At 47.7% G+C, this 24,082-nt stretch overlaps 2 protein-coding genes and 1 pseudogene across 2 annotated transcripts; 2 read left to right on the forward strand and 1 right to left on the reverse strand.

Annotated features, from left to right (window-relative positions):
* The first annotated feature begins 10,500 nt into the window (after window positions 1–10,500).
* LOC120696006 (putative cyclin-dependent kinase F-2) lies at window positions 10,501–11,989 on the forward strand. Its single transcript, XM_039979182.1, has one exon. The coding sequence runs from the start codon at window positions 10,785–10,787 to the stop codon at window positions 11,754–11,756; it is 972 nt and encodes a 323-aa protein (XP_039835116.1). The 5' UTR covers window positions 10,501–10,784; the 3' UTR covers window positions 11,757–11,989.
* Window positions 11,990–12,942: 953 nt separating this feature from the next.
* On the reverse strand, window positions 12,943–14,528 carry LOC120673812 (protein EMSY-LIKE 3-like). Its single transcript, XM_039954825.1, has 4 exons — window positions 14,425–14,528; window positions 13,594–14,299; window positions 13,430–13,498; window positions 12,943–13,355 (listed from the first exon to the last, which is right to left on the reverse strand). Exons 2-4 carry the CDS (start codon window positions 13,708–13,710, stop codon window positions 13,275–13,277), a joined length of 267 nt encoding a protein of 88 aa, XP_039810759.1. The 5' UTR covers window positions 13,711–14,299; window positions 14,425–14,528; the 3' UTR covers window positions 12,943–13,274.
* On the forward strand, window positions 14,448–18,114 carry LOC120673819 (annotated as a pseudogene).
* Window positions 18,115–24,082: the final 5,968 nt, after the last annotated feature.

Raw genomic sequence — 24,082 nt, forward strand, 5'->3', positions numbered from 1 at the left:
CAAGAACTCTGATGATATCTTTTATGATGCAAAAGCATTTTTTGATTTTAAACTTAGTTTGTAATAAATTTATGATGTACTCTGTGATGTAATAAATTTTGGAATGTTGTAATCTCTGGACTCGCCTTCATGTGAGTATTGTGCAAGCTTTGGGTTCGATCGACGCGTACGTGGATTATTCGGGATTTTACCCGACAACGCTGCCGGATTACTCCGTTTGAGGTGCGTGTTAACCGTATTGCCTTTATGGAAAGGGTTGGCGCACTTGAGCCGAATTAATTTGGGCGGTTCTGCCACACGCATTCTTCTCTGCGGCCGCCGCCGTCCTTGCCACCTCGGGTCGACGTCGTTGTCCCTGCATCCCCATCGCGCACCGCCCATGGAGGACGCCGCCATGCCGCCTTGAGAGGCCGCAGCCATGCTGCCTCATGTTGATGGAGGCATCCCCTTTGCGTCCAGAGCTGCGCGCCGCCTCCAGGCCCTCCACAGGTGAACATCGCTCCCCGCCGGCACACCCAAATCCGGCAACTTCCAGTCGCGTGAATCGATGGGCTATGCGCCCCTGCTCTATGCGCATGACATCTCCGCCCCGATCGGATGCCAAATGCCACCACGCCGCGAACCCAGTACTGCTATCTCCGTTCGCCCTCCCGATCCCCACCTCGCCTGATGAGGACATGACCAATATGCATATGACCAAGGCCCAAGTGAAGATAGAGTTCAAAGCCCAATCCACATTGAAGTCTGATTTATTCGCGAGTCCGGTTCGGACTGCAGGAGCAGGCCTCACGAAAACGGACGCCCAGGCCACATACGGGCTCCGTTTTGGGCGTTCTATATATCGTTGGAAAGCTAAGGAGATAAGCTTTCCAACCCAACTGATCCCATATCAAAATACGCTCGGAGTCGACGGGAATCGTCGAAACAACATGACGACCAGAATCTGCCTGGATGCAGCGACGCCAGTTTTTGGGCCCGAAGGCCTTGTACTCCCTAGGGTTGCCCGGCCACCCCCTTGGCCGCCCCCCCTAGCCTCTCTCTTCTATATACACAGCAGCCGCCATTAGGTTACTCGGGTTTTGCTTAGATTATTCTGTCGAGAACAGTTTCGCCGCCGTGTCGGTTTGTGAGACCCCAACTTGAGATTAATCTTTCATCTGCAGAGTCACTTCAATTGAGCTGCGTTCTTTCGAGTTCTTGCTTGTGTTCTTCGTTGCGCTTGCAGGGATTAGCCTTCTTGGCGAGGTCAACCGGGTTGTGACACGGTTGATAACCAGAGGAGTTGTGGTGCTAAGATTGCTGGATTCGGGTCTTAGGATCTGAAGCCGGATTGGTGTGTCTCGCTCCGCCTACAACGAGAGTTATCCAGAACCTGACGGAAGATCGGGAACCCACGTCCCCATTATTTGGTATTCAGAGACTCAGGTTTACTGTCAGGTTTCACATCTATCTTTAGTTTCATCAATTTCGCCATTGTCCCACAGTCCACCAAAAAGCCCTAGAAAATTTTGTGTTCGTGCTGTTTTCCCATCCCATTAGCCCTTTTAAGCCATTGCATATTTTGATATCGGAGTCCGCATCATTGAGTTTGTGTCCATAGTCGTGGTCTTGTTGCTGGTTTAGATCGAGTTCTTAGATTGGTTTGAGTTTTGCATCGTGTCACCGTGTCCTTTTCCATCTCGTCATCACGTCCGGTTCGGACTTGTTTCTGTCCAGTTCGGTATTTTGTTGATATCTCTCACATACGAACTCGGATTTTTGTGTTCTAGTACTTTCTGGAAAGCTTGTGAAATTATCTACAACTTAATCAATTGTGAGAATTCCAGAAAACGTAGTTATCTGCGCCTAATCTGTATTGGAAGCCAATCTGTTGGTTACCCAGAAATTTCTGAGTAGTCTGTATTTCGGGGTCAATATCTTCTACTTCCTTTATCCAAAAGAGACTTTCCATATATTGAAAAGAAAGAGAAAAAGAGTATCTACAACTTTCGTGTTGTAAGTTTTCGTGTTTGGGGTCTCTAAATTTGTCAAACAGCCTGTATAAGTTTATGTAGCAAATCTGTAATTTACAGACAACAATTTTGTGATAGTGTGGAGTTGTCTCTTGCTCTTGTGGCACTTTTGAATAGAAAAAGAAAGAAAGAAAAAGGCAAGTGCATAAAAAAGAGCCGCACAAAAAAAAAATCAGAAGTGCTTGCATCCTTTTGTGTCCTTTGTGCTTGGTATATGTCGCTTGCTTGCTTGAACTAGTTCTAGGAACACGTTTAGGCCAGCAACATTGATAAGTACTTTGGATATTTATTCAATTTTTGCTATCTGATTTTCAATTGTGCTAATCCTTGCTACTAAATAAAGCCCCCCGAAGCTCCACATATTACTTCAGATCAGTACACCCAGAGGATCTTGCAATCTTGGTACCACTTCCTCACAGGTATCACGAACCAGCCACCGGTTGTACCATCCTCTGCTTTGCATTGGTAAGAACACTTGTAAGATCTTGGTAAGACGTGCGAGATTGTGTTTCCACCATCCACATCCACATATAGTAGTTGATAGGGATAACCTTTTGTGTTTTCTCTTGTCTACTTACTAACAATGTCAGGAAACACTGAGATTGCTCAACGAGTGTTGAGTTCTCAAATGGAGAAAGTGGAGCAAAATCAATTCAACAATTTGTTCCAGACTTTCTTTGTCGTGATGGAACGACGTTGCCGAGTCATCATTGATGGTGAGACTTGCAACAACCTTGCAAGCTTAGAGCTGGTCGAGAAGCTTGGTCTGACCACAAAGCCACATCCACATCCATACTACATGCAATGGGTAAATTCTTACGATAAGATTAAGGTAACTGAAATTGCACATATTGAATTTAGCATTGGTTTTTACAAGAGTAGTGCTGATTTTGATATAGTACCCATGCAAGCATGTCAATTATTGCTAGGAACGCCATGGATTAATATAAATGATGTGGTACATAAAAAGGTTGCTAATAGATATTCTTTCAACTACAATGGAAGAAAAATTACACTTAAATCTATGACCGCAACTGAAATTTTAGAAGCCGATCTTCAAAGAGCAGAGAGAAGAAAGAATGAGCCTTTTAGAAAAGAATGGATTATTTCAGATGTTACAGTGCCTTCCTCTAAATCTGATTTTGTACAAATTAAAGATATCGCTTTGTCTTCTGTTGGACCTAATATTTTGCAGCATGTATCTAAAACAGAAGACAAGGTGATAGAGAAGGAACAGGTAATTGTCTCAGGTAAGAGCTCTCTTGATGTGCTGAATTTGTCCACCACTCATGCTATAATAGAGCAACATTTAGTGGACACCAAATCTGAATTGACTTTGTCACGTGATAAATATTCTACTAAATTTGGTGATAAAGAAGAGTTGTGTGATAGTTCTATGTTTATCCCTGTGCCACAACTTGTGAAGAAAATTGATCCTTTTATTTTGGAACCAAAGACTTATGCTAAAAATAAACATTTGATTCCAATTGCTACAGAAAAGGATGAAAGGACATTGTTGTCTTCTTTAAATACTTTGGGTTATATAGAGTTTGATACTTTGTGTGCACTTAGTAGTTTGGAGGAGAAATTTAAATGTGTTGGATTGCCATGGTTATCTCGATGTACATATCACTTTATTGGCAATTATAATTGTAAAGGAGAGTACATGGTGCATCGTGTTTATATATGTTCAAATCTGAAATCTCCTTTTGTTGTGCAACAATTTGATGAAAAAGTGGGCTATTTTAAGATTAACCCTATCACACAGAGTTCCTCTTGTTCTTCTTTGTTTGTTTTGTCGCAACAGGTTCAATTTCAAGAAGGGGAGCAACGCAGGATCATGTCAAGAATGGGAACAACTACTTCCGCAAGCATCAGCGACTTTGAGTCGAGGACGACTCAAAAACAAGAAGGGGAGAATGATGAGGACATGACCAATATGCATATGACCAAGGCCCAAGTGAAGATAGAGTTCAAAGCCCAATCCACATTGAAGTCTGATTTATTCGCGAGTCCGGTTCGGACTGCAGGAGCAGGCCTCACGAAAACGGACGCCCAGGCCACATACGGGCTCCGTTTTGGGCGTTCTATATATCGTTGGAAAGCTAAGGAGATAAGCTTTCCAACCCAACTGATCCCATATCAAAATACGCTCGGAGTCGACGGGAATCGTCGAAACAACATGACGACCAGAATCTGCCTGGATGCAGCGACGCCAGTTTTTGGGCCCGAAGGCCTTGTACTCCCTAGGGTTGCCCGGCCACCCCCTTGGCCGCCCCCCCTAGCCTCTCTCTTCTATATACACAGCAGCCGCCATTAGGTTACTCGGGTTTTGCTTAGATTATTCTGTCGAGAACAGTTTCGCCGCCGTGTCGGTTTGTGAGACCCCAACTTGAGATTAATCTTTCATCTGCAGAGTCACTTCAATTGAGCTGCGTTCTTTCGAGTTCTTGCTTGTGTTCTTCGTTGCGCTTGCAGGGATTAGCCTTCTTAGCGAGGTCAACCGGGTTGTGACACGGTTGATAACCAGAGGAGTTGTGGTGCTAAGATTGCTGGATTCGGGTCTTAGGATCTGAAGCCGGATTGGTGTGTCTCGCTCCGCCTACAACGAGAGTTATCCAGAACCTGACGGAAGATCGGGAACCCACGTCCCCATTATCGCCACTCGTTGCCACTGCGCCTACCTCCTCCACCACTAGTGCCACTCCTCCACAGCCCACGTTCTCCCCTGTGTTCTAGGCTAGCCAGGTAGCACTACCACACCCAGCCAAGGTAATGTTTCCTTCTCAAATTTCAGTACAGGAGGAAGATGAGGCGTGAAGAGAAGAGCAGCGCCTGAATCTATTACACATGTGGCCGATTACAATCACCGACGTGAGATAAACACTGATACGAATCGAGGAAACGAGTTGGAGCAGAGAATAGATTCTCTTTTTCTATCGATTTGGGATAATAATTCCATTACATCCTCATGCCTTCACTGTATCTACTTATAAGAAACTCACACACGCTAGCAACTTACACATGCCAAGTCGGCCAAAGGCCCACTCGTCAGTACAACGCTCACATGCACACTCAAGCGCGCGCGCGCACACACACACACACACACTACTTTACGCCTTCTCCCATAGCACACGTCTTCTTCATGTTAGCATAGTCCTAACATCTCCCCCGGCCGAAGAACTTGCTTGTTCACAAGCAAGAGAATGTGGAAACCTCTCGCGCAGCACATAAAAATCTTCCATCTTCCGGCAATTGTGTCCACTTGACTTTCACATGTGGATCAACCACATTGCCCTTCTTCACCAAACGGTGCTCCATGATCTCCTCTGGTACAACATCAACAATGGACAGATCCAATGAAAAGCTTCCATTACAAGAGTGTTGTGACTTACATATTCATGCAACTGGGCAATGTAGCAGCGAGATCCTATTGCTTGAGGCCACTTGACACGTCCACGGTTTCCTTGTTCTGGTCAGAGACTCTCTGCATGAGAAATTATGTCTTATCTAGTCGCCATCATACATACATATTTCAAAGAACAGCAATAGAAATTACCTTGTTGTGCATATTTGACCACTTATTAACAAGTTGAGACCACTGTGCATTAGTCACGTAGGTGACAGGAGAGGTTGTGGGGATCTCATTAGCAGGGCGGCCAACAAAGTATTTCTTCGTCAACCTATACCGCCTCTGCCGTATGGCTGACTTGAATACACTGACACAAGCATCTTTTGTTTGCTTGTGGCTTGGGTCAATTGCTAATCTTCCATATCGGGTTGTTGTGTCCATTCATGAAATTAGCAAAAGATTGGATTGTTCATTCATTATGTTTCAGATACAATCTAATCGTCACCAAGGAAGACCTTGGTTACAACACTATCGGCGTTGACTTCATTGGCGATTGCGTTAGCGGTTACATCAAAATGCACAATGAGATCGTCGAAGCCTGCTCAGCCTTCTCCTTCATGGAATACAGGCTCCAAAAGGAGAAGATTGTGCCCGGTACAAGTTTGCGCCACAGCCAGAGCAGTTGCAGCCCCCTGCCGGTCACCGTGGGTGGCAATCTGCCTGGCGCGGTTGGGGATGTCCTGCAGGCGGTCCACCATAGGTCGCCTCTGGCATTCACCGTGGTGGCGGCGCCGTTCGCCGCTTGGTGGAGGGCCTGAATTTGTGCCTCCAGGGCTATAATTTTCATGCAGAAAAAAGAGATGTTTATTAATGGAAACAAATAATCTTCATGGAGAATCAATTATGCTCAAAGAGAAGAACCGTACCTGCAACTCTGTCATCGGCAGTGGACAACATCGCCCGAGCGGTGGAGGCCTCACCCTCGGCGGCGGTCAGGGCCGCCTGGATGACCTCCAAGCAGAGCTGGAGATGCACAATCTCATGAGTTGCCTCGGAGTAGAGGTTGCGTGTCCCCTTCCACCAACGGAGGTAGTGCCGAGCGTCATCTTTGTTGTAGGAGTCATCGAAGCCGCCAGAGGAACTTGCTGCGGCTGCGGATATGGCACCGCGAGCACCCCTGCAGGCCAAGCCGGCCATACAGATGGTCCTGTATGAACAAAATAGAATTAGTGGTATGAACATATACATGAGGCCATGCAGGATTAAGATCTTCTTACCCTTGCCGGAGAAGGAGGGCACGAAGCGGCAGATTGCCTTCTAGAGCTCCATCTGCCGGGCGCTTGTTGTTCCTACCCATGGGAGATTGAGATTGAGCGGCCATGGAGATTGAGAGACTGTAGGATGATAGAGACCAGAGCAGATGAGAAAGTATAGATTGATTTTTCTGATTTTCTCAGGATTTGTATTTATAACCGCGGTGAAATTGACGGAGAAGGGACGCGGTCGCCGGCAAGTTCATGCGAGGCGCGCGGGAAAATGAACCGTCGCGCGGGAAGTGGCAAATGTCTAGCGCAATGGTTTTTAGCAATCTCCAAACTGCCCGTGGCCCATGTTCGAACCGCGCGGTAGCAGATTTTTTCCCACCTTTTATGGAACGTTTGCCACACATGTTTCCAATGCGGGCCTATTTCTCTTCCTGGGCCGGATCGAGCTGGACTCCGGTTACACATGTAAACCACGTCGGCCTGCTGCCCTGCACTCCTACACGTGGCTGCCAGCTACACAAACTTGACCAATTAGCTTGCAATGTGGCAGCCGGCCAGGTTTTATGACGAATCACGCTGATCATAGGGACGAGGAGTTAATTGGCGCACCTTTTTTTATGACGATATGAAATGTTGTTCTGTGATGTGCGTTGTACTTTCATCATAGTTCCGTAGGGGCTGAAGGTTTCGGCGATGAACTGTGATGAAATTTCTGTTTTCACATGATGCATTTTTACTTTTGTCACGGTTGAGCGCTGTTCGAGGGATGTCGACGAGGACCTATGATGAACCTAGAATTTTCATCATAGATGCGATCTGTTCAATGACGAAATTCAAAACGTCATACAGAAAAACGTCATGGATGCTACTATTTCTACTAGTGTATACTCTAGCCACACCAATAGCTATGTATGGATGTTTCAAGGGTAAAAGATGAGCATACTTAGTAAGCCTATCCACCACCACCATGATCACATCACAACCCTCAGACTGGGACAATCCTTCTATAAAATCCACAGACAACCCTTGTCGCTCCTATCGGTCAGACCGATCGTCGAAACGGGTCTGACCGATCCTGTTGGCTGGTCAGCCACCTTGACCCGTCAGTTCTTGTTTTGAGGGATCATAGTCCTGTACTTGTTGAACTATTCATCCCTAAGCTTCTCGGGCACCTGCTCCTTCTGCTCTTGACGGCGTAGGCGTAGGCGTTGCAATCTCCTCTTTTGTGTATGGTTCAAACCCGGCAGGCACCACCTAAGTTGAGAGTACTTGTCTGCAGAGCTGCTACTAGCTTCATGGTCGTTGGCCATGACATGTTTCTGAATAGAAGAATTGACCGATTTGCCAAAAAAGCAAAAACCATTGGTCCGTTGTCAATACATTTTTGACGAACACATTGCCATCGCCAATTTGTACAAAATCATCATCGGTTGTGGCCTTCCTAGAATCCACTTGCATGGGCTGCACTTCATCCCTTTTCCTTGATGCGATGCTCTTGTCTTGGAGGAGGAAAGTGGACCGGTCTCTAATAGGATCGGTCTAACTGGTGTGGGCAGTGGTCGCTGACCTGATTGGTATGGTCCCAATAGGTCATGCACCAGCCTTGTTAACCTATCAAACACAGGCCCTCTGGCATCTCCTCCTTTTTGATGATGTGGTAGATGTGGCATCAGATAACATTGCCTCCAAATTCCTTCATGTTCCCATGTTGGGCACGAGGAATCCGATGCCGGTGGCGCCCAAGGCATTGTAACGTAGACGTTCTAAGGAGTAAACAAGGTGGTAGCATCACCCTTGCGCTTGCTAGATTCTCCCCAAGGAGAAGAAGGATTGCCTTGAGCTCGAGGTGACCTTGATCTCTTTTTTAGTGGCCGATCTTGTTGAACGGCCGTTATATACTTGTTTAGTAACTAACCAAAGGTGGTCTTCTGTTTTGCCATCTTCTCCTGCACCTTAGATTCATTTACTTTCTAGGTACCCACTTCCAGGTGCCTGGGCTTGAACGTCCTAGGTTGGCCCTGGGGCCGACCGGTCTGACCGATTGTGCCTGGACAGCAGGCCGACTCGCATCTTGCGAAGGACTTTCTCCCCCCCCCCCTACATGAGTTTCGATAGTAATTTTCAGTGACTCCTTGCCATCAGGCTCAGTTTATCTCTTTCTCTAATAGTGAAGCAAGGCTTTATAAACATCTTTAAGAGACGGATTAGTGGATCTAAAGATCACTCACTCATCGATGTTCGTGTTGTCGTTGGGTACCCTTCTTACCGGTTCCCCAAATCCACATCCGGTGAAACTGTTAGGAGATGTGCACAAAATATTTTATCCGTCCGTTGAAGGGTAGGGGACGGGTATACCCGTCAGAGAATGGGTATGGGGAGGGCATACCCGTTTCCACCTGTAGCTTCATCCCCTTCAACTCGTCAGTTGGTAGGCATGAGCTCCATCGCCTCTTCTATGCTCACCTAATATCTGCTGCATAGCTCGATGGGCGCACCTGTCCAAGCAGGCAAGACACCACCACAACTCCACAACATAGATCTTGCGCACAGCTATGATGCTCCTGCAGATATCATTCTGCAGTGGGGAACTGTAGGCTCGAGTGGCTGGTCGACGGTGGATGAGAAGCGACGACAGCAGTCGACGGGCGCAAGAGCAAGCAACCAGCAGAGACCAGCAACGAGATCGAGAGCAAGCAATCACCGACAAGCTCACGGAATCACGGATGCTCCGCAACCACATCCCCAATCGTCGGTCAGATGGAAGGTTGTTTCTTTTTTTGCTTTTTTTCTTTTGTCGGGATCTATTTTGCAATTGGATTGTGTGATTGTGTCTCGTGGTGTCCGTTCATCAAATTCCTCTTGAGCTTCTGTAATTGACTTCAGTTCTGGTTCTCTTCCAACCCATTTGGTATTTTGCTCAACAAGTTCAGGAAGTGCAAGGATGTCTTACTGGAGGCTTTAATTTTACCCAATTTAGAGAGGGCATAGAATGCACGAGTCTCCAGAAAATTACAAAATCAGAACTCTAAACATCGCGCTTCGCATATTTGCCATTCTAAACATCAATTTTGTAAATTTGGGATCCCAAACATGTGCTTCTTGTATCTACTGCCATTATGGGTATTTCCCCTCATTTCAATTGTTTTTTCACTCGGGAGGGTGAAATGCCTTTTTACCCTTCATTTTTTCATCACGTCGCTTCGTTCTTCTCCCAATTCTCTTCTCCCGACGCTTCTCTCGTGAGCGAGGTCCGGCGCCGGCGCCTTGCTTGCGCTGCGATCTGGAGGCTGCCATTGTGAGACCTGGCCCCTGGCAGAGCGAGGGCCTGCCCGAGGGTCCTGCAGGCTGCATGCATCGCCAAGCCGTTGCCAGAGTTCACGTGGCGGCAGGGGAGGTGCCGGCCCTCCTCCCTTCCAGCGGCCCGCCCACCTCCCCTTCGTCGACGCCTACACCCGCGCCTCCAATTCCTGCCGTCCGCGCCTCCTCCAACCAGCCCCCGCGGCGAGCTCCGGCCGGCCCCGCCGGCCGCTGGCCCTCATCCCTTCCGGCGCTAGGGGGGCCGCCCCAGCTCCCCTTCGTCGACGACGAGCTCGCGCATCCTCCTGATGCTGTCCGCGCCTCCGCTGGCCGGCCCCCGCGACGAGCTCGCGCCAGCCGCCCTCCTCATCTGCGCTCTCACCGAGGGTAGCCCTAGTAAAATGGAGAGCTCCACGGAGCCAGGTGAAGCCACGATTCCGTGGCTCCTCCAACACCAAGGTGCTCTAGTGAACGCATTTTGCAGAACACCAGAGCCGGATCCAAGGGTGTCGACCCGTTTGGCAGGGCTCTTGCCGGAGCCGGCCTTGGAGCCGCTCGCGGAGCCCTGCCAAGGGCCTCAAACGCGGTCGCCTGCCCTATGCTGATCTGTCACACGGAACCCCGCTCCACCCGCGTCCACCACACGCAGGCCCCGATCCGCGTGGCGCCTACGCCAGCCGATTCTGCGCCGTCCACGTATCCGACCCGTCCTCCAATCCACCGTCCGATTCGCCAACAAATTCCCCCGAAGCCACGCGCAATCTTTCCAAAAATTCCGCTTCCCTCCGCCGCCCGCGACTCCCATCGATCTCTGCCAGTGCCAGGCCTCCCTCTTCCCCTGCCACGCGAAAGCAAGGCATGGCGGGGGCGGCGGTGGCGGTGACGGCAGCGAGGAAGCGAGCGGCGCCCGACGGCCCCTGCCCCGCAGCGCCCGGCGGCGACAGGAAGCGCCCCAAGTACAACTTCGGATCCATCTACGACTACCAGAAGCTCGGGGTGCTGGGGAAGGGCACGTACGGCGTCGTGGTGCGGGCGCGCCACCGCGCCACGGGCGAGACGGTGGCCGTCAAGTGGGTCCGCGCCACCCGCGGCGGCCGCGAGGACGCCCTCCGCGCGGCCTACCGCGAGGCCGGCTGCCTGGCCGCCTGCCGCGGCGCCCCCTCGGTGCTGCAGATCCGCGACGTGGCCACCGACGCCGCCACCGGTGATCTCTTCCTCATCACGGAGCTCGTCGCGGGCCGCACGCTCCGCGACCGGCTCAACCTCGCGGGCGCCTTCCCGGAGCCCCGCGCGCGGGCCGCCATGCGCCAGCTCCTGCGCGGCGCGGCGGCGGTGCACGCCACGGGCACGCTGCACCGCGACATCAAGCCCGAGAACGTGCTCGTCGGCCCCGGCGGCGCCCTCAAGATCTGCGACTTCGGGATGGCCACGCCGGCGCGCCCGCCCTATCCGGAGGACCCGTGCTCCGTCGGCACGCTGTGGTACCTCGCGCCGGAGCAGCTCAGGGGCAGCCGGTGGTACGACGCGGCGGTCGACGTGTGGGCGCTCGGGTGCGTCATGTTCGAGCTCCTCGCCGGCGAGCCCCTGTTCGTGGACGTCGAGACAGATGAGGACCTCCTGATGGAGGTGCTACACCTGGGGCACCAGATCGACTCCCGCGGGGTGGCGGCGTTCAAGGGCCTGCCGCCGGACCTGTCGCAGGCGGCTGGCGAGGTCCTGTGTGGTTTGCTGTGCGTTGACGAGGACAAGAGGCTCACTGCGGCAGAAGCGCTCGAGCACCGGTGGTTCACAGATGAGGATGCCCAGTCGCCGGAGCCTGGGGATGCCTGATCAAGTGCAGAGCGCAGACAGACTCAGAGCAGTGTTAGGACCAAATTAACTATTCTGATCTTATTCATAAATTATTTGTAAGCAATGCATTGTAATCTTATATTTTTCGGTTAGAGTACTTATTATGTACTCTATATTGGTAGCTGTAGTTAGTCGACGTGAAGCAGTGTGGTTTAACTGGCTGATATCCTGTTCAACGAAATTTTCATATTAAGCAATGAGCCTATGGCTGATGATCAGGAAGAACTTGTGTGATGGTTGTGCCTTGGCTTCACTTTCTGCAATTCTGGAGGCATCGATAAAAAATGTTAAAGAGTGAACTTGCTTGTACACTAGAAACAGAGGAATACATATGCTCTAGGCACAAGGCCATGGGGCTATTCCTTTCATAAGCGATTGTTTGATGATTTTGTCTTTGCTTCTTACACTTGAAACAGAGGAATATTGCAGAAAATAAAGAAACAGAGGAATATTTGTGATTAATTGTCTCATTTCTGGGATTAAGATTTACAATTCTCTGCGTTTGAAAGAAGAATGGACGCCACTTTCGCGCCAATCTTGGTTCACCAGATGTCCAGACATGCCAGGTTTTGGTTCTTGAAATTCGATCCAGCTTGCAGATATGTCAAGTTTTGGTTCTTTCTTTGGTCCAGAAATAATGCAAAACTCAGTGTTGAATCTTGATTGCATTTGATTCTTCACACTGTAAATTATATGTTGTTTCTCCGTGACATACTTGTTCAATCAGAAGCCATTGTGTGTCCGGCCATATAAGTTAGGAATGGTTAGCAGTTAAGATTGTTGGTTTAAAACTCATATGTATTCTCGTTATTCCTCCAAATCTTGGGCCATTTCCTAGTGCACACAAGAGAGCGAAACGAAAGACAAGTCAGTTTCACACATCTAGCTCTATCTAGAAGCTTTACATTGCCATAATGTTTAATTGCAATTCCTCGTACAAGAATGCTTCATATACGAACATAGGTACTTTAACCTACAGCGACTTAAATTTGGAATAAACATCATCAACAAGATTTTACCCAAGACAGTTTCCCTACAGACTTACAAAGTTATGGATGCATGTTCCAGCAATAACCACATGGCATCAACTTCTCCTTAAATCTTCCTTCGATGACCTCGATTGTGCCCGTCTCTTCACACTAAAAAAGGGGAGTGCCAAATATGCTTGGCATGACACAGTAAGCTTGATTGTATTTAGCATGTTGGGTTTGATAGTGCTTTTCATTATGCCCTCCTGTGCCCAAGTACTTTCAAGTTATGTTGCATAGGTAGACACTCCCTATCTGTAATCATTAAAGCATCATGCTGCACGTACATCCACTCTAGAAGACTGCCAATTAACATATGTTTTTCTGTTATGTCTAAGAAACTTCAGAAAAGCACATCTTCATCATTTTACAAGCGTACTAACTCCTCATGGTGGAAATACAATATTACACAGTTTGCAGAACAAATGGTGTACATTTGAAGGAATCTCAGAAATCTCTAGCAACCATCTTAAATTGCAAATTGCTCATATATTTCACTTTCACCATCAGATGCCTCAGCATGCCTTGCTATTGCATCAACTAGTTGCTCCTGCAGACATTTACAGTTAGGCACAGTGAAAACTTCCTGGTAACATAATTTGTGTATAAGGCAATCGAGCTTACCTTGAGTGGTCTCTTTGCGTCCTCTACTTCCAGGGGATTTGGATTGCTAACGCTAAAAACTTTCTCCACCTGCATGAGCAGATACAATATTTCATTTTCTAAAAAAAGGCACAAGATCTGCAGTTCTTATTAATCAGAAAAACTGGGTAAGTTCATTAACTTACCAGTTTTATGAGGCTCTCAGTGTGAAGTATATCGATGTCTCTGGAAGCTCTTTTTCTAACCCTGTTTCGTGGAGGTAGAAAATCCTTTTTGGGTAAATCCTTTTTTGGAAACTTCATCCTCTTCCATGACCGGGCATCTGCCCACCATACCTAGTTGACTTCCTAGCACTGCGGCTTCGTAGATACATCACTGGGTCTATCCCAGAATCATCCTCTAGCCATATAATGAGTTCAGTTCCTATCTTTATTCAGAGGAAAAAACAGTAGTCAGAACAATTCCAGGTAGGGCTCGGTTGACATTGGTAGTTAACAATGCTTCTTCTGAACACAAGCATATTGTATACTGAAAGCATAACCAAAAGATACAGAAAGGACGAATAATATGAATGTAGTAACACCTCATGGCAAAATTCAACTTGTTCTCCAATAAGAAAAGTTAACTATCTGCTTATTTGATATTCAATTTGGTTCAAAATTAAACAGTTTTTGAAAAGGGTTCCAATAAGGGGGGATTTGCAAAAGTGTGATTACCCAATCCAAGAAAAAAAACTAACAACCTAACAAGCACAGGAAAAAAAAAGAAAGCTAGCAGGAAATGATGACGTTAAAGGAAGGAGAGTCTGCTCCTCCGGCGCTTTGGATGCCTGGCTTGATCTTTGCCTTGTGGCCTCTTGGTCTTGGGTTCACGCAGTAGGTAAAGAACAATCTGCACGTGACGACAAAGGATACCACATTCTAAAGTTGGACAACATGTGCGTCCAAGACGAAGTCTGGAAGGAGTTGTTAATGTGAAGACTCGTGAGCTTTAGAAAAGCAAGCCAAAGAACAGACCTGCTGGGGTGCTGGATCCTTGCCTTGCCCCTTGCCGTGGGTAAAGAACAACCTGCATTGGACGTTACGTAGTTGCAGAGTTGCAGTTAGCCAGACGAGCGAGGCCAATTTGGACATGCATATGGAGCAGAATGATGCATCGCTACCCAAAGCTAACCTGTAAACCCGCCCACCTCTTGTTGCTGCTAAACCACAACTGAAGCTCGATCGAGCGTCGGTGACCGATGGCTGACTTGGCCGCTGGCGCCGTCGGCACGCTGCTGGGCGCCATCCGCGAGGAGACGAAGCTGCTTGGAGGCGTGCGTGGCGACTTGCAGTTCATCAAGGATGAGATGGAGAGCATGAAGAGCTTTCTGCACCACCTCAACAAGAAGAAGCGTCGCGGCAGGGAGCACGAAGAGCCGGTCCGTGCGTGGATGAACCAAGTCCGGGAGCTCGTCAACGACTGCAGAGATTGCATCGACCTGTACCGCACCCGGGACGGCCTCTGGCGGCGCCATGGCTGGTGGCTTCCCGGGTTCGTGCTGGAGATGGTCGCTCAGCACCGCGCGGCGAACCGACTACAAGAGCTCAAGGACCGGGCGCGCGACGTCGGCGAGCGGCGGGCAAGGTACGGCGTGGAGGTCCCGAAGAAGAAGAAGAAGGAAGGAGCAGGAACATTGGACGACGACGATGACGAAGACGACAGAGTACGGGCACTTGTACCTCGACGAGGCGGCAGCAGCGGCGACCGCCGATGAAGAGCCTCGCGGTCGTCGAAGGGCCCTTCTGGAGGCTCTCCCTCTGGAGGATTACTTGAGGGAGAAACTAGTTGACTGGACAGAGAAAATCAATGGAGGAGGAGGAGATAAGATAGGGGTGCCATCCATCGCCATTGTAGCCCCTCCTGAGGATACAGATGCGGTCGCCGGAGCCTTGGATATCGCGGCGAGTCTGGCGAGCCGTTTTGAGGCCATGGCCTGCGTCGACATCCCGGCAATGCACCCCAGTCATCGGTTGCTGGAACAGCCTCTGGACATTCTCTTGTACATGCTGCTGAAGATAGTAGAATTTGAATATGGCGGCTTTTCCGCCGAGGTGTCCAAGGAGGAGCAGGATATTCGGCAATACTATTTCAGGAAGAAACAATATCTGGTTGATGAACTGACCAAAACAATCATAGACATGAATGTCAGGACAAGGATTGAGAAAATCAAGGGCAGGATCAAAGATATCGACAAGCAGGTGGGACTGGACATGGAAGGCCAAAGCCCCTCCACCCAATCATTACGCCTGCTCCTTGTAGCCCTGCGCTTATCGCCATTGTATGATTGGTGGGGGCGAATAATCCTCAATCAAGGCGAAGTAAGGGACAAGGCCAGATCTGTATCAGGCATATCTGATGAGGAGGAGATCATCAAGAAAACGGCTCAGGAGCTTGGGGACCTGTTTGGGGGGTATGCATTATGCCTGCATCATGCCCAGTATGAGCGCATCCTGCGGGAGGTGTTCCCGTCGGCCAGCAGCAGCAACTCAGCAGGCCTGTTGCCACAGACAGGAGCAGGAGGCGAAGAGGACGACAACAAAATACCTCTAGATATGGGCAAACTGGGTGCTCAACTGACGGAGAAGATGGATGAGATAGCCAAGAAGATTGAAGAGCAACTTGAGATCAAATGGGCGGTGGACAGGATTGAAGAGTTGGTACGAACGAAGCGGACCCTGCTTATCCTCCATAATGATCAAAACTATGCAAGAAGATGGGAGGAGACTAGAAATGCTTTGAGCCTGGTGCGTTGTGCTGCCGGCAGTGCAATGATGGTGATCACCACAAAGAGTACCCAAAAGGCCACCCAAGATTTCTGCTATCCACCGCACAAGCCCATAGTCTATTCTCTTGCTGATCTCTACCAATACCATGATATTGTGCTCAAGCTTATAAGGCAGCGGCAGCAGCACGAGAACGATGAAGGCGGCAACTACAATCCTCAGATTTTCCGCGACATCCTGGAAAAGTGTCAACCACATGAATTCTGCATGAAGATGTTCGCTCATGCTCTGTATGCGAATCCTAATAGGAGGTACCAAGAACTTCGCATGCTACATGGCGCCCCGGTTTCGCAAACAACATTGGGCCGCAATGCTGAGAAGATGTTCATGTTCTCTTACAAGGATCTGCCCAAAGAATACAAGAGTTGCTTGTTGTACCTGGCTATCTTCCCTCAAGGTCAAAGCATCAGACGGTCAACCTTAGTAGGAAGGTGGATTACAGAAGGATTGATAGACAACGAAGACTGGCCCAGTGCAGTGTGTCAAGCCGAGCTGTGTTTTGATGGGCTCATCGACCGGTGGTTTGTTTCGCCGGTGGAAATTGGTGCTGCGGGAAAGGTCAAGAGTTGCATGGTGGCTAGTCAAGTTCACAAATTCATCAGCAAGCTCGCCAAGGAAGAGCACATCATGGAGACACGCCTATGAGACAATTAAGAAAGGTACTCCCCTGTAATGTGCATTGAAAGCAAGAGATGATCTATTAAAGTATGAATGTGACCGTCAGGGGGAGTACAACGGTCACTATAGTAATACCCCTATGTATAGAAATGGCTAAATTCCGGCATTCATGCTGGACGACCCTCCAAGATAGTAAGATGGTGATTACAGAGCACATATAAAATTTTTAACAGATAGAACCAATGTTAGTGTTGATCTCCACCAGTTGGCCCAACGGCCAACTGGGCCCTTGACTCGCGTCCTGATCGGGGACGCCCAGCCCAACATGGCTGGTGGGCCCCCATCGCGCAGTGCCATATATAAGAGAGAGGTGGGGTTGGTGGCTATGGATACGAGGTTCGCCGCCGCCCTGTTTCCCCACCAAACCCTAGTCGCGACCCGATCTACGCGAGGCACTGCTGCGATGGGAAGCTCCACCGGCGCTCTCTACTCCAGCTTGCCGTTGACCTCTGCATCGACACCGTGACGCCTCTGCACAGCGCCTCTGCGTCTTGGATGTCACAGAGGCCACAAGAAGGTATTTTCTCTGTTAAAGGTTTACCCAAATCGATCTACTCCTAGAGATCCAAAAGTTACTCTAACATTGGTATCAAGAGCCACTCTACGGAGTGGATCAGTTGGGGTCGAAAAGAAGATTTCGATCAGAAATCAAAAAGAAAGAAAGGAAGTGAGATTTGATCTCATATCAGAGACCAAGAGAACGGATTCGATCTCGAATCAAAGAAGGCAGAAACAAAGGATTTCGGTTCGATTCGAATCGGAAGAATAGAAGTAATACTCTAACCCTAGCAAAGAATGAGGCGGCGGGACTCCCTTTGGGTCTCTGCGCCGCCCCTCACCACCGGCCTTAGCCGCGCTACAGCACCCCGAGATGCCGGCTTGCCGGCGTGGGACCGCCTTCACACGGACAGAGCCGAGCCGCCGCGCTCTAGAGGGAGTTTCGCCTCAATGCGCGCGCGGGCTCAGGGCACTGCTGCCAACCCGCTCGACGGCAGTGCGCTCCCGCACGGATGAGCGCTCACACCGGCGAGGGGGCCGACGGCGGCGCCGCCACCTCCTCCGACAAGCCCGGCCGCCACTCGGGTGGAAAGAGAAAGGGGAGGAGAGAAAGTGGAGACCGAGCTCGGATTCGCGCGGTCATGGCGCCCCCATGGCACGGCTACCGAACCGGGCGTCGCGGCGGCCGGCCATCCCGGCGGCAAGACGCCGACAGCGCCGCCGGACCCGAACTGGAGAGAGAAAGGGAAGAGAGAAATGGTGCTAGGGTTTGGGGGAGCACACGGACCCGGTTTTGCTCTGGCGAAATGCGCGGACAGCCGTCGGATCTCATCCGACGGCCAAGGGCGGCCGGCACCACTCGAGCTGGGCCACTGGCCCAGGTGAAAGCATCTAGGCCCCTAATTCGAGTTTTGGTAATTAATGACAACGGTTTGTGGATTAACGATTTCATTTGAGATAATGAGTATAGGTTGATCCAAGGATGAAAGAGATTCGGTTGTGTACGTATGGAATTTTGGAGATGATGAGCAAAGCTCGGGCTCAAGGCAAAGGTATAAAATAGGGCCTTTGTATTTTACCGGTCACAAGGCGTTTAGTGGTTGAAAAGTGACCGGATTTGTTGGATAGATAGCCGTACTATCAAGAGGGGTTGTGTACTCATGCTTGACGGGTCTTTAGTGCCATTTTGCTCAAAATGTCTAGTTGCATGCATGAGGGCTAACGGCGTTTTGAAAAGATTTGAAATAGACTAAGTTCGAGAGCTAACTGAGTAACGGCGGACAGTCCGCGCCTGAGGGGCGGACAGTCCGCGCCCGTTCCAGAGAGCTTGCAGAGGCTCTGGTGGGCTGGCGGACAGTCCGGCCCAGAGGGGCGGACAGTCCGGCCCAGATTGGCGGACAGTCCGCGACCATTCCAGAGAGCTTGCAGAGGCTCTGGTGGTCTGGCGGACAGTCCGGACCAGGTGGGCGGACGGTCCGCCGGCTAATTTCAAATTTGTACCAGAGAGGTTGTTTCTCTGGTTTGGGCTGAAAAGTTTAACTGCGGACGGTCCGCTACTGAGGCGCGGACGGTCCGCAGGCTAAATCTCAAAATGTTCCAGAGACGATGTTAGTCTCTGGTAGGTTGGAACTCTTAACTGCGGACGGTCCGCCACCAGGGCGCGGACGGTCCGCCAGGGGTTAACGGCTAGTTCTGACATGCATTAAATGCACTCTGACTCACTGGTTTATAACGGCGGACAGTCCGGTTTTTGAACCGCGGACGGTCCGCGATTTCGCAGAAAAGAGTGTAACGGCTAGTTTTTGGAGGGATGTCTATATATACCCAATGCCCGGCCATTGGGTGTATCTCTTGGCCATTTGGATTGCATTCTTGACATATTAGAGCTAAGGCATCCCTCTCTCACACACACTTGCTTAGAGATTGCATTTTTTGAGAGTGTGAGAGCTTCCTAGTGCATTGCATCAAGAGTTTGAGCTTTGTGGCATTAGGGATACTTCAAGCAAGCGTCATCAACTTGTTACTCTTGGGAGTTGCCGCTCCCTAGACGGCTTGGAGAAGTGGATTTCGTGGAGCACCTCCAAGGAGATTGTTGAGGAGCCCCGATTTCGGTTGTGAGAGGTCTTGTGCTCACCTCACCGGAGTGGTGAAGAGCAACTCTAGTGGAATCGAGGTGTGGAGCGGTTCCTTGATTCAAGCCGGCTCAAGATCAAGAGGTTCTTGATAGAGGAGCGGTTGATTCTTGGAATCCACCTCAACGTGGATTAGGGGTGACCGGCAAGTCATCGACACCACGGGATAATTTCTTGTGTCAAGCTTGGTTACTACTCTTGCTCTCTTTAATACTTGCATTTACTTTGAGCAATTTTCTTTACTAGAGCTTGAATTGTGTCTTGTCACCCTAGGTTGCAAACCCATCTAGAGATAGTAATAGCTTGACATAGGGCTTTCCTTTGTTACTAATTAAATTTCTCTAGTGGTATTGGTTTTAGTTTTTAAACCGCCTATTCACCCCCCCCTCTAGTCGGTGTTCTTGATCCTACAAGTGGTACCAGAGCTAAGTACTCCATTAATTAAGGATTTAACCATCTTGGAGTAGAACAATGACTAGTGATCATGGGATTCATGTTGGGAAGCCACCGTTCTTTGATGGGAACAATTATGATTATTGGAAGACTAGGATGTCGGCTCATCTCAAAGCCATGAGTAGAAAGCTATGGAGAGTAGTAAATGATGGATATGTTATTTTGGACCCAAAGAGTTTGACACCCCTAGATGAGGAAAATGAGACACTAAATGATCAAGGGGTTAATGTGCTCTTTAGTGCTCTTGATGTAAATGAATTCAATAGAGTCAAGAGCCTCACAAATGCAAATGACATATGGAAGAAGCTCATGGAAATTCATGAGGGTACATCAACGGTGAAGGAGGCCAAGCTATACTTGCTTAAAGGAAATTTTAGTGAATTCACCATGAAGAAGGATGAGAGCATAGCCGAGATGTTCAACCGGCTAAATGACATTGTAAATGATCTCAAGGGACTTGGATTTGAGGTACCGGATGGGGATTTCAACCACAAGTTTCTTAGATGTCTTCCGGAAAGATATGACACAATTGTGACCTTACTTGTAAGGTCAAATGTGAAGACCGCAACTCCCACACAAATATTGGGAGAAATTCTCACCCATGACATGTTCAAGAAATCTCAAGATGAAGCTCATGGTGGAGAAATTGATATGAAAAAGAAAAGTGTGGCATTCAAAGCTCAAGATAGCAAAAATGAAGAAGAAAGTGGATGCCAAGAAGAAGAATCGGATGAGGAGATGGCTCTTTTTGTCAAGAGATTCAATAGAATGATGAGCAAGAAGAGCTTTGGCAAGAGAGGTCAATCATCAAGAAAAAATCCTTTTGTGGACAAGACTTGCTTCAATTGTGGTGAAGTAGGTCATATCATTGTCAATTGTCCAAATAAGAAAAAGGACAAGAAAAATGATGAAAAGAAGAAGAAGAAGTTCATCAAGAAGAAAAAGAATGGCCAAGCTTATTTTGTTGAATGGGATTCCGATGCAAGCTCCGATGATGATGATGATGATGACAAGCCATCCAAGGGAGTTGCCGGGATCGCCATCAAGGAGGCTCCATCACTCTTCTCTACACCACATTGTCTTATGGCAAAAGGTGGTGCAAAGGTACAACAAGATGATGAACTTGATGAACTTTCATATGATGATCTTGTTGAAATGCTTAATGATGCCGATGAATTCATGACAAAGGAAAAGGCTAAATTGAGGGACTTGAAGTTGAAGTTTACTTCTCTTCAAGATTCCTATGAGGAGCTAAAGACTTCTCATGAGAATCTCAAAGAAACTCATGAGAAGCTTGAGGAAGCTCACAATACCTTGCTTAGTCATGAAAGAAAAGCAACATTGAGCATTGGTGTTAGTTGTGATTTAATTGATGATAAATCTTGTGGTTCTAGCTCTACTAGTTCTTTGTGCACTAAAATTGATAACTCATCTTGCAATAAATCTCTCATTATGGAAAATGATTTGTTAAAGAAAGAGGTTACTTGCTTGACTAATGATTTGAGAAAATGCTATGATAGTAGAGCAAAATTTAATCATTGTTGGGCAAGCCAAAAGTTCACCTTGAACAAGCAAGGGTTTGGATATATTCCTAAGAAAGGGAAGAAGGCTTTTGTGCAAACCAAAACTACCTTTGTGAAGAGTAGTGGCAAGCCATATTGTGAAAAATGCAAGAAGGTTGGACATGTTGAGAAGAATTGCACCAACAAGAAAGTCATATCCTTTGATTCAAGTTACATGCTTATGAAAAATTCAAATGGCAATGTTAGTGCAAAATTTGTTGGGATACCTATAAATGGTGCTAAAAAGAATGCCATTTGGGTGCCAAAAGTCTTGGTCACTAATGTGGTTACTAACGTTCAAGGACCCAAGAAAGTTTGGGTACCTAAAAAGGTTACTTCCTCTTTGTAGGTGAATTACAAGTCCGGGGGAAGACATTGGGTGCTTGATAGTGGATGCACTCAACACATGACCGGAGATCAAATGATGTTTTCCTCTCTAGATGAGAATGTTGGTGGCTATAGTGACATTATCTTTGGTGACAATAGCCGGGGCAAAGTCAAAGGAGTTGGTACAATTCCTATCTCAAGCAATCATTCTCTCTCAAATGTATTGTTGGTTGATTCTCTCAAGTTTAATCTCTTAGCGGTCACTCAACTTTGTGATTTTGGATATAAGTGTAGTTTCACTAAAGATGATGTTGTAGTGACTAGCTTGGATGGAAAAGATCACATCTTTACGGGATTTAGACATGAGGATGTATATCTTGTGGATTTTGCAACTAAAGAGGCAAATTTGTCCACTTGCTTATTCACTCAATCATCTTTGGGTTGGTTATGGCATAGAAGGCTTGGTCATGTTGGCATGAAACAACTCAACCGACTTTTGAAGCATGATTTAGTAGTTGGCTTGAAGAATGTGAAGTTTGATAAAGATAAGCTTTGTAGTGCATGTCAAGCCGGAAAGCAAGTTGCAAATACTCATCCCACTAAGAGTGTCATGTCAACCGAGAGACCTTTGGAATTATTGCACATGGATTTATTTGGTCCTACAACTTATAGAAGTATAGGTGGAAATTGCTATTGTCTTGTGGTAGTGGATGATTACTCAAGATATACATGGGTTTTCTTTCTTCATGACAAGGCCGATACATATGACACATTTAAGAAATTCTTTACAAGGGCCGAAAATGAATTTGAGCTCAAAGTGAAGAAAGTGAGGAGCGACAATGGAAGTGAGTTTAGAAACACAAGAGTTGAGGAATGGTGTGATGAGAAAGGAATCAAGCATGAATTCTCAACCAAGTACACTCCGGAACAAAATGGTCTTGTTGAGAGGAAAAATAGAACCTTGATTGATATGGCAAGATCAATGCTCTCCGAGTATAATGTTTCGGATAGCTTTTGGGCCGAAGCAATCAACACGGCTTGTCATGCCTCAAATAGATTGTATTGCCATAGATTTCATAACAAGACCCCATATGAGTTGCTCATTGGAAGGAAGCCAAATATATCATATTTTAGAGTGTTTGGTTGCAAATGCTATATTCTCAAGAAGGGAACTCGGTTATCAAAGTTTCAAAGCAAATGTGATGAGGGTTTTCTTCTTGGATATTCATCTAGTAGCAAGGCTTATCGGGTCTACAACAAAACACATGGCATTGTTGAAGAAGCTTATGATGTTGAGTTTGATGAAACCAATGGGTCTCAAAATGAACAAGAAAATCTTGATGATGTGAGAAGTGATGGGTTGAGAAATGCAATGAAAAACATATCAATTGGTGATGTTAGACCAAGAGAAGAAGATGAAGATGAAGATGGTCCTTCTATCTCAATTAGAGTTAATCCTTCAACTTCTATCTCAAATGATCAAGCACAACAAATTGTACAAGATTCAAGTAATGATGATTCTCAAGTACAAGATCAAGTTGGTTCATCTAGTGCACCTTCTTCATCAACTCAAGAACCCATTATTCCTCAAAGAATTCATCATGTTCTTGCAAAGGATCATCCGGTGGATCAAATCATGGGTGATATTAGTAAGGGTGTCCAAACTCGATCTCGCATCGCTTCATTTTGTGAACATTATTCTTTTGTATCTTTTCTTGAACCTAACCGTGTAGATGAAGCATTGAGAGATCCGGATTGGGTGAATGCTATGCATGAAGAATTAAATAATTTCACCCGGAATCAAGTTTGGGATTTAGTTGAGAGGCCCAAGAATTATAATGTTATTGGCACTAAATGGGTCTTTAGAAACAAGCAAAATGAAGATGGAATGGTTGTGAGGAACAAGGCAAGATTGGTCGCTCAAGGCTTCACTCAAGTCGAAGGTTTGGATTTCGGTGAAACTTTTGCTCCCGTTGCTAGATTAGAAGCTATTAGAATTTTATTAGCTTATGCTTGCTCTCACAACATTAAACTTTTTCAAATGGATGTGAAAAGTGCTTTCTTGAATGGCAAAATTAGTGAACTTGTTTTTGTTGAGCAACCTCCCGGTTTTGAAGATCCCAAGAAGCCAAATCATGTATACAAGCTCTCTAAAGCTCTTTATGGTCTTAAGCAAGCTCCACGAGCTTGGTATGAAAG

This window comes from Panicum virgatum, chromosome 2K (genome assembly GCF_016808335.1).
Source record: "Panicum virgatum strain AP13 chromosome 2K, P.virgatum_v5, whole genome shotgun sequence".
In the NCBI taxonomy this organism is placed as follows: domain Eukaryota; kingdom Viridiplantae; phylum Streptophyta; class Magnoliopsida; order Poales; family Poaceae; genus Panicum; species Panicum virgatum.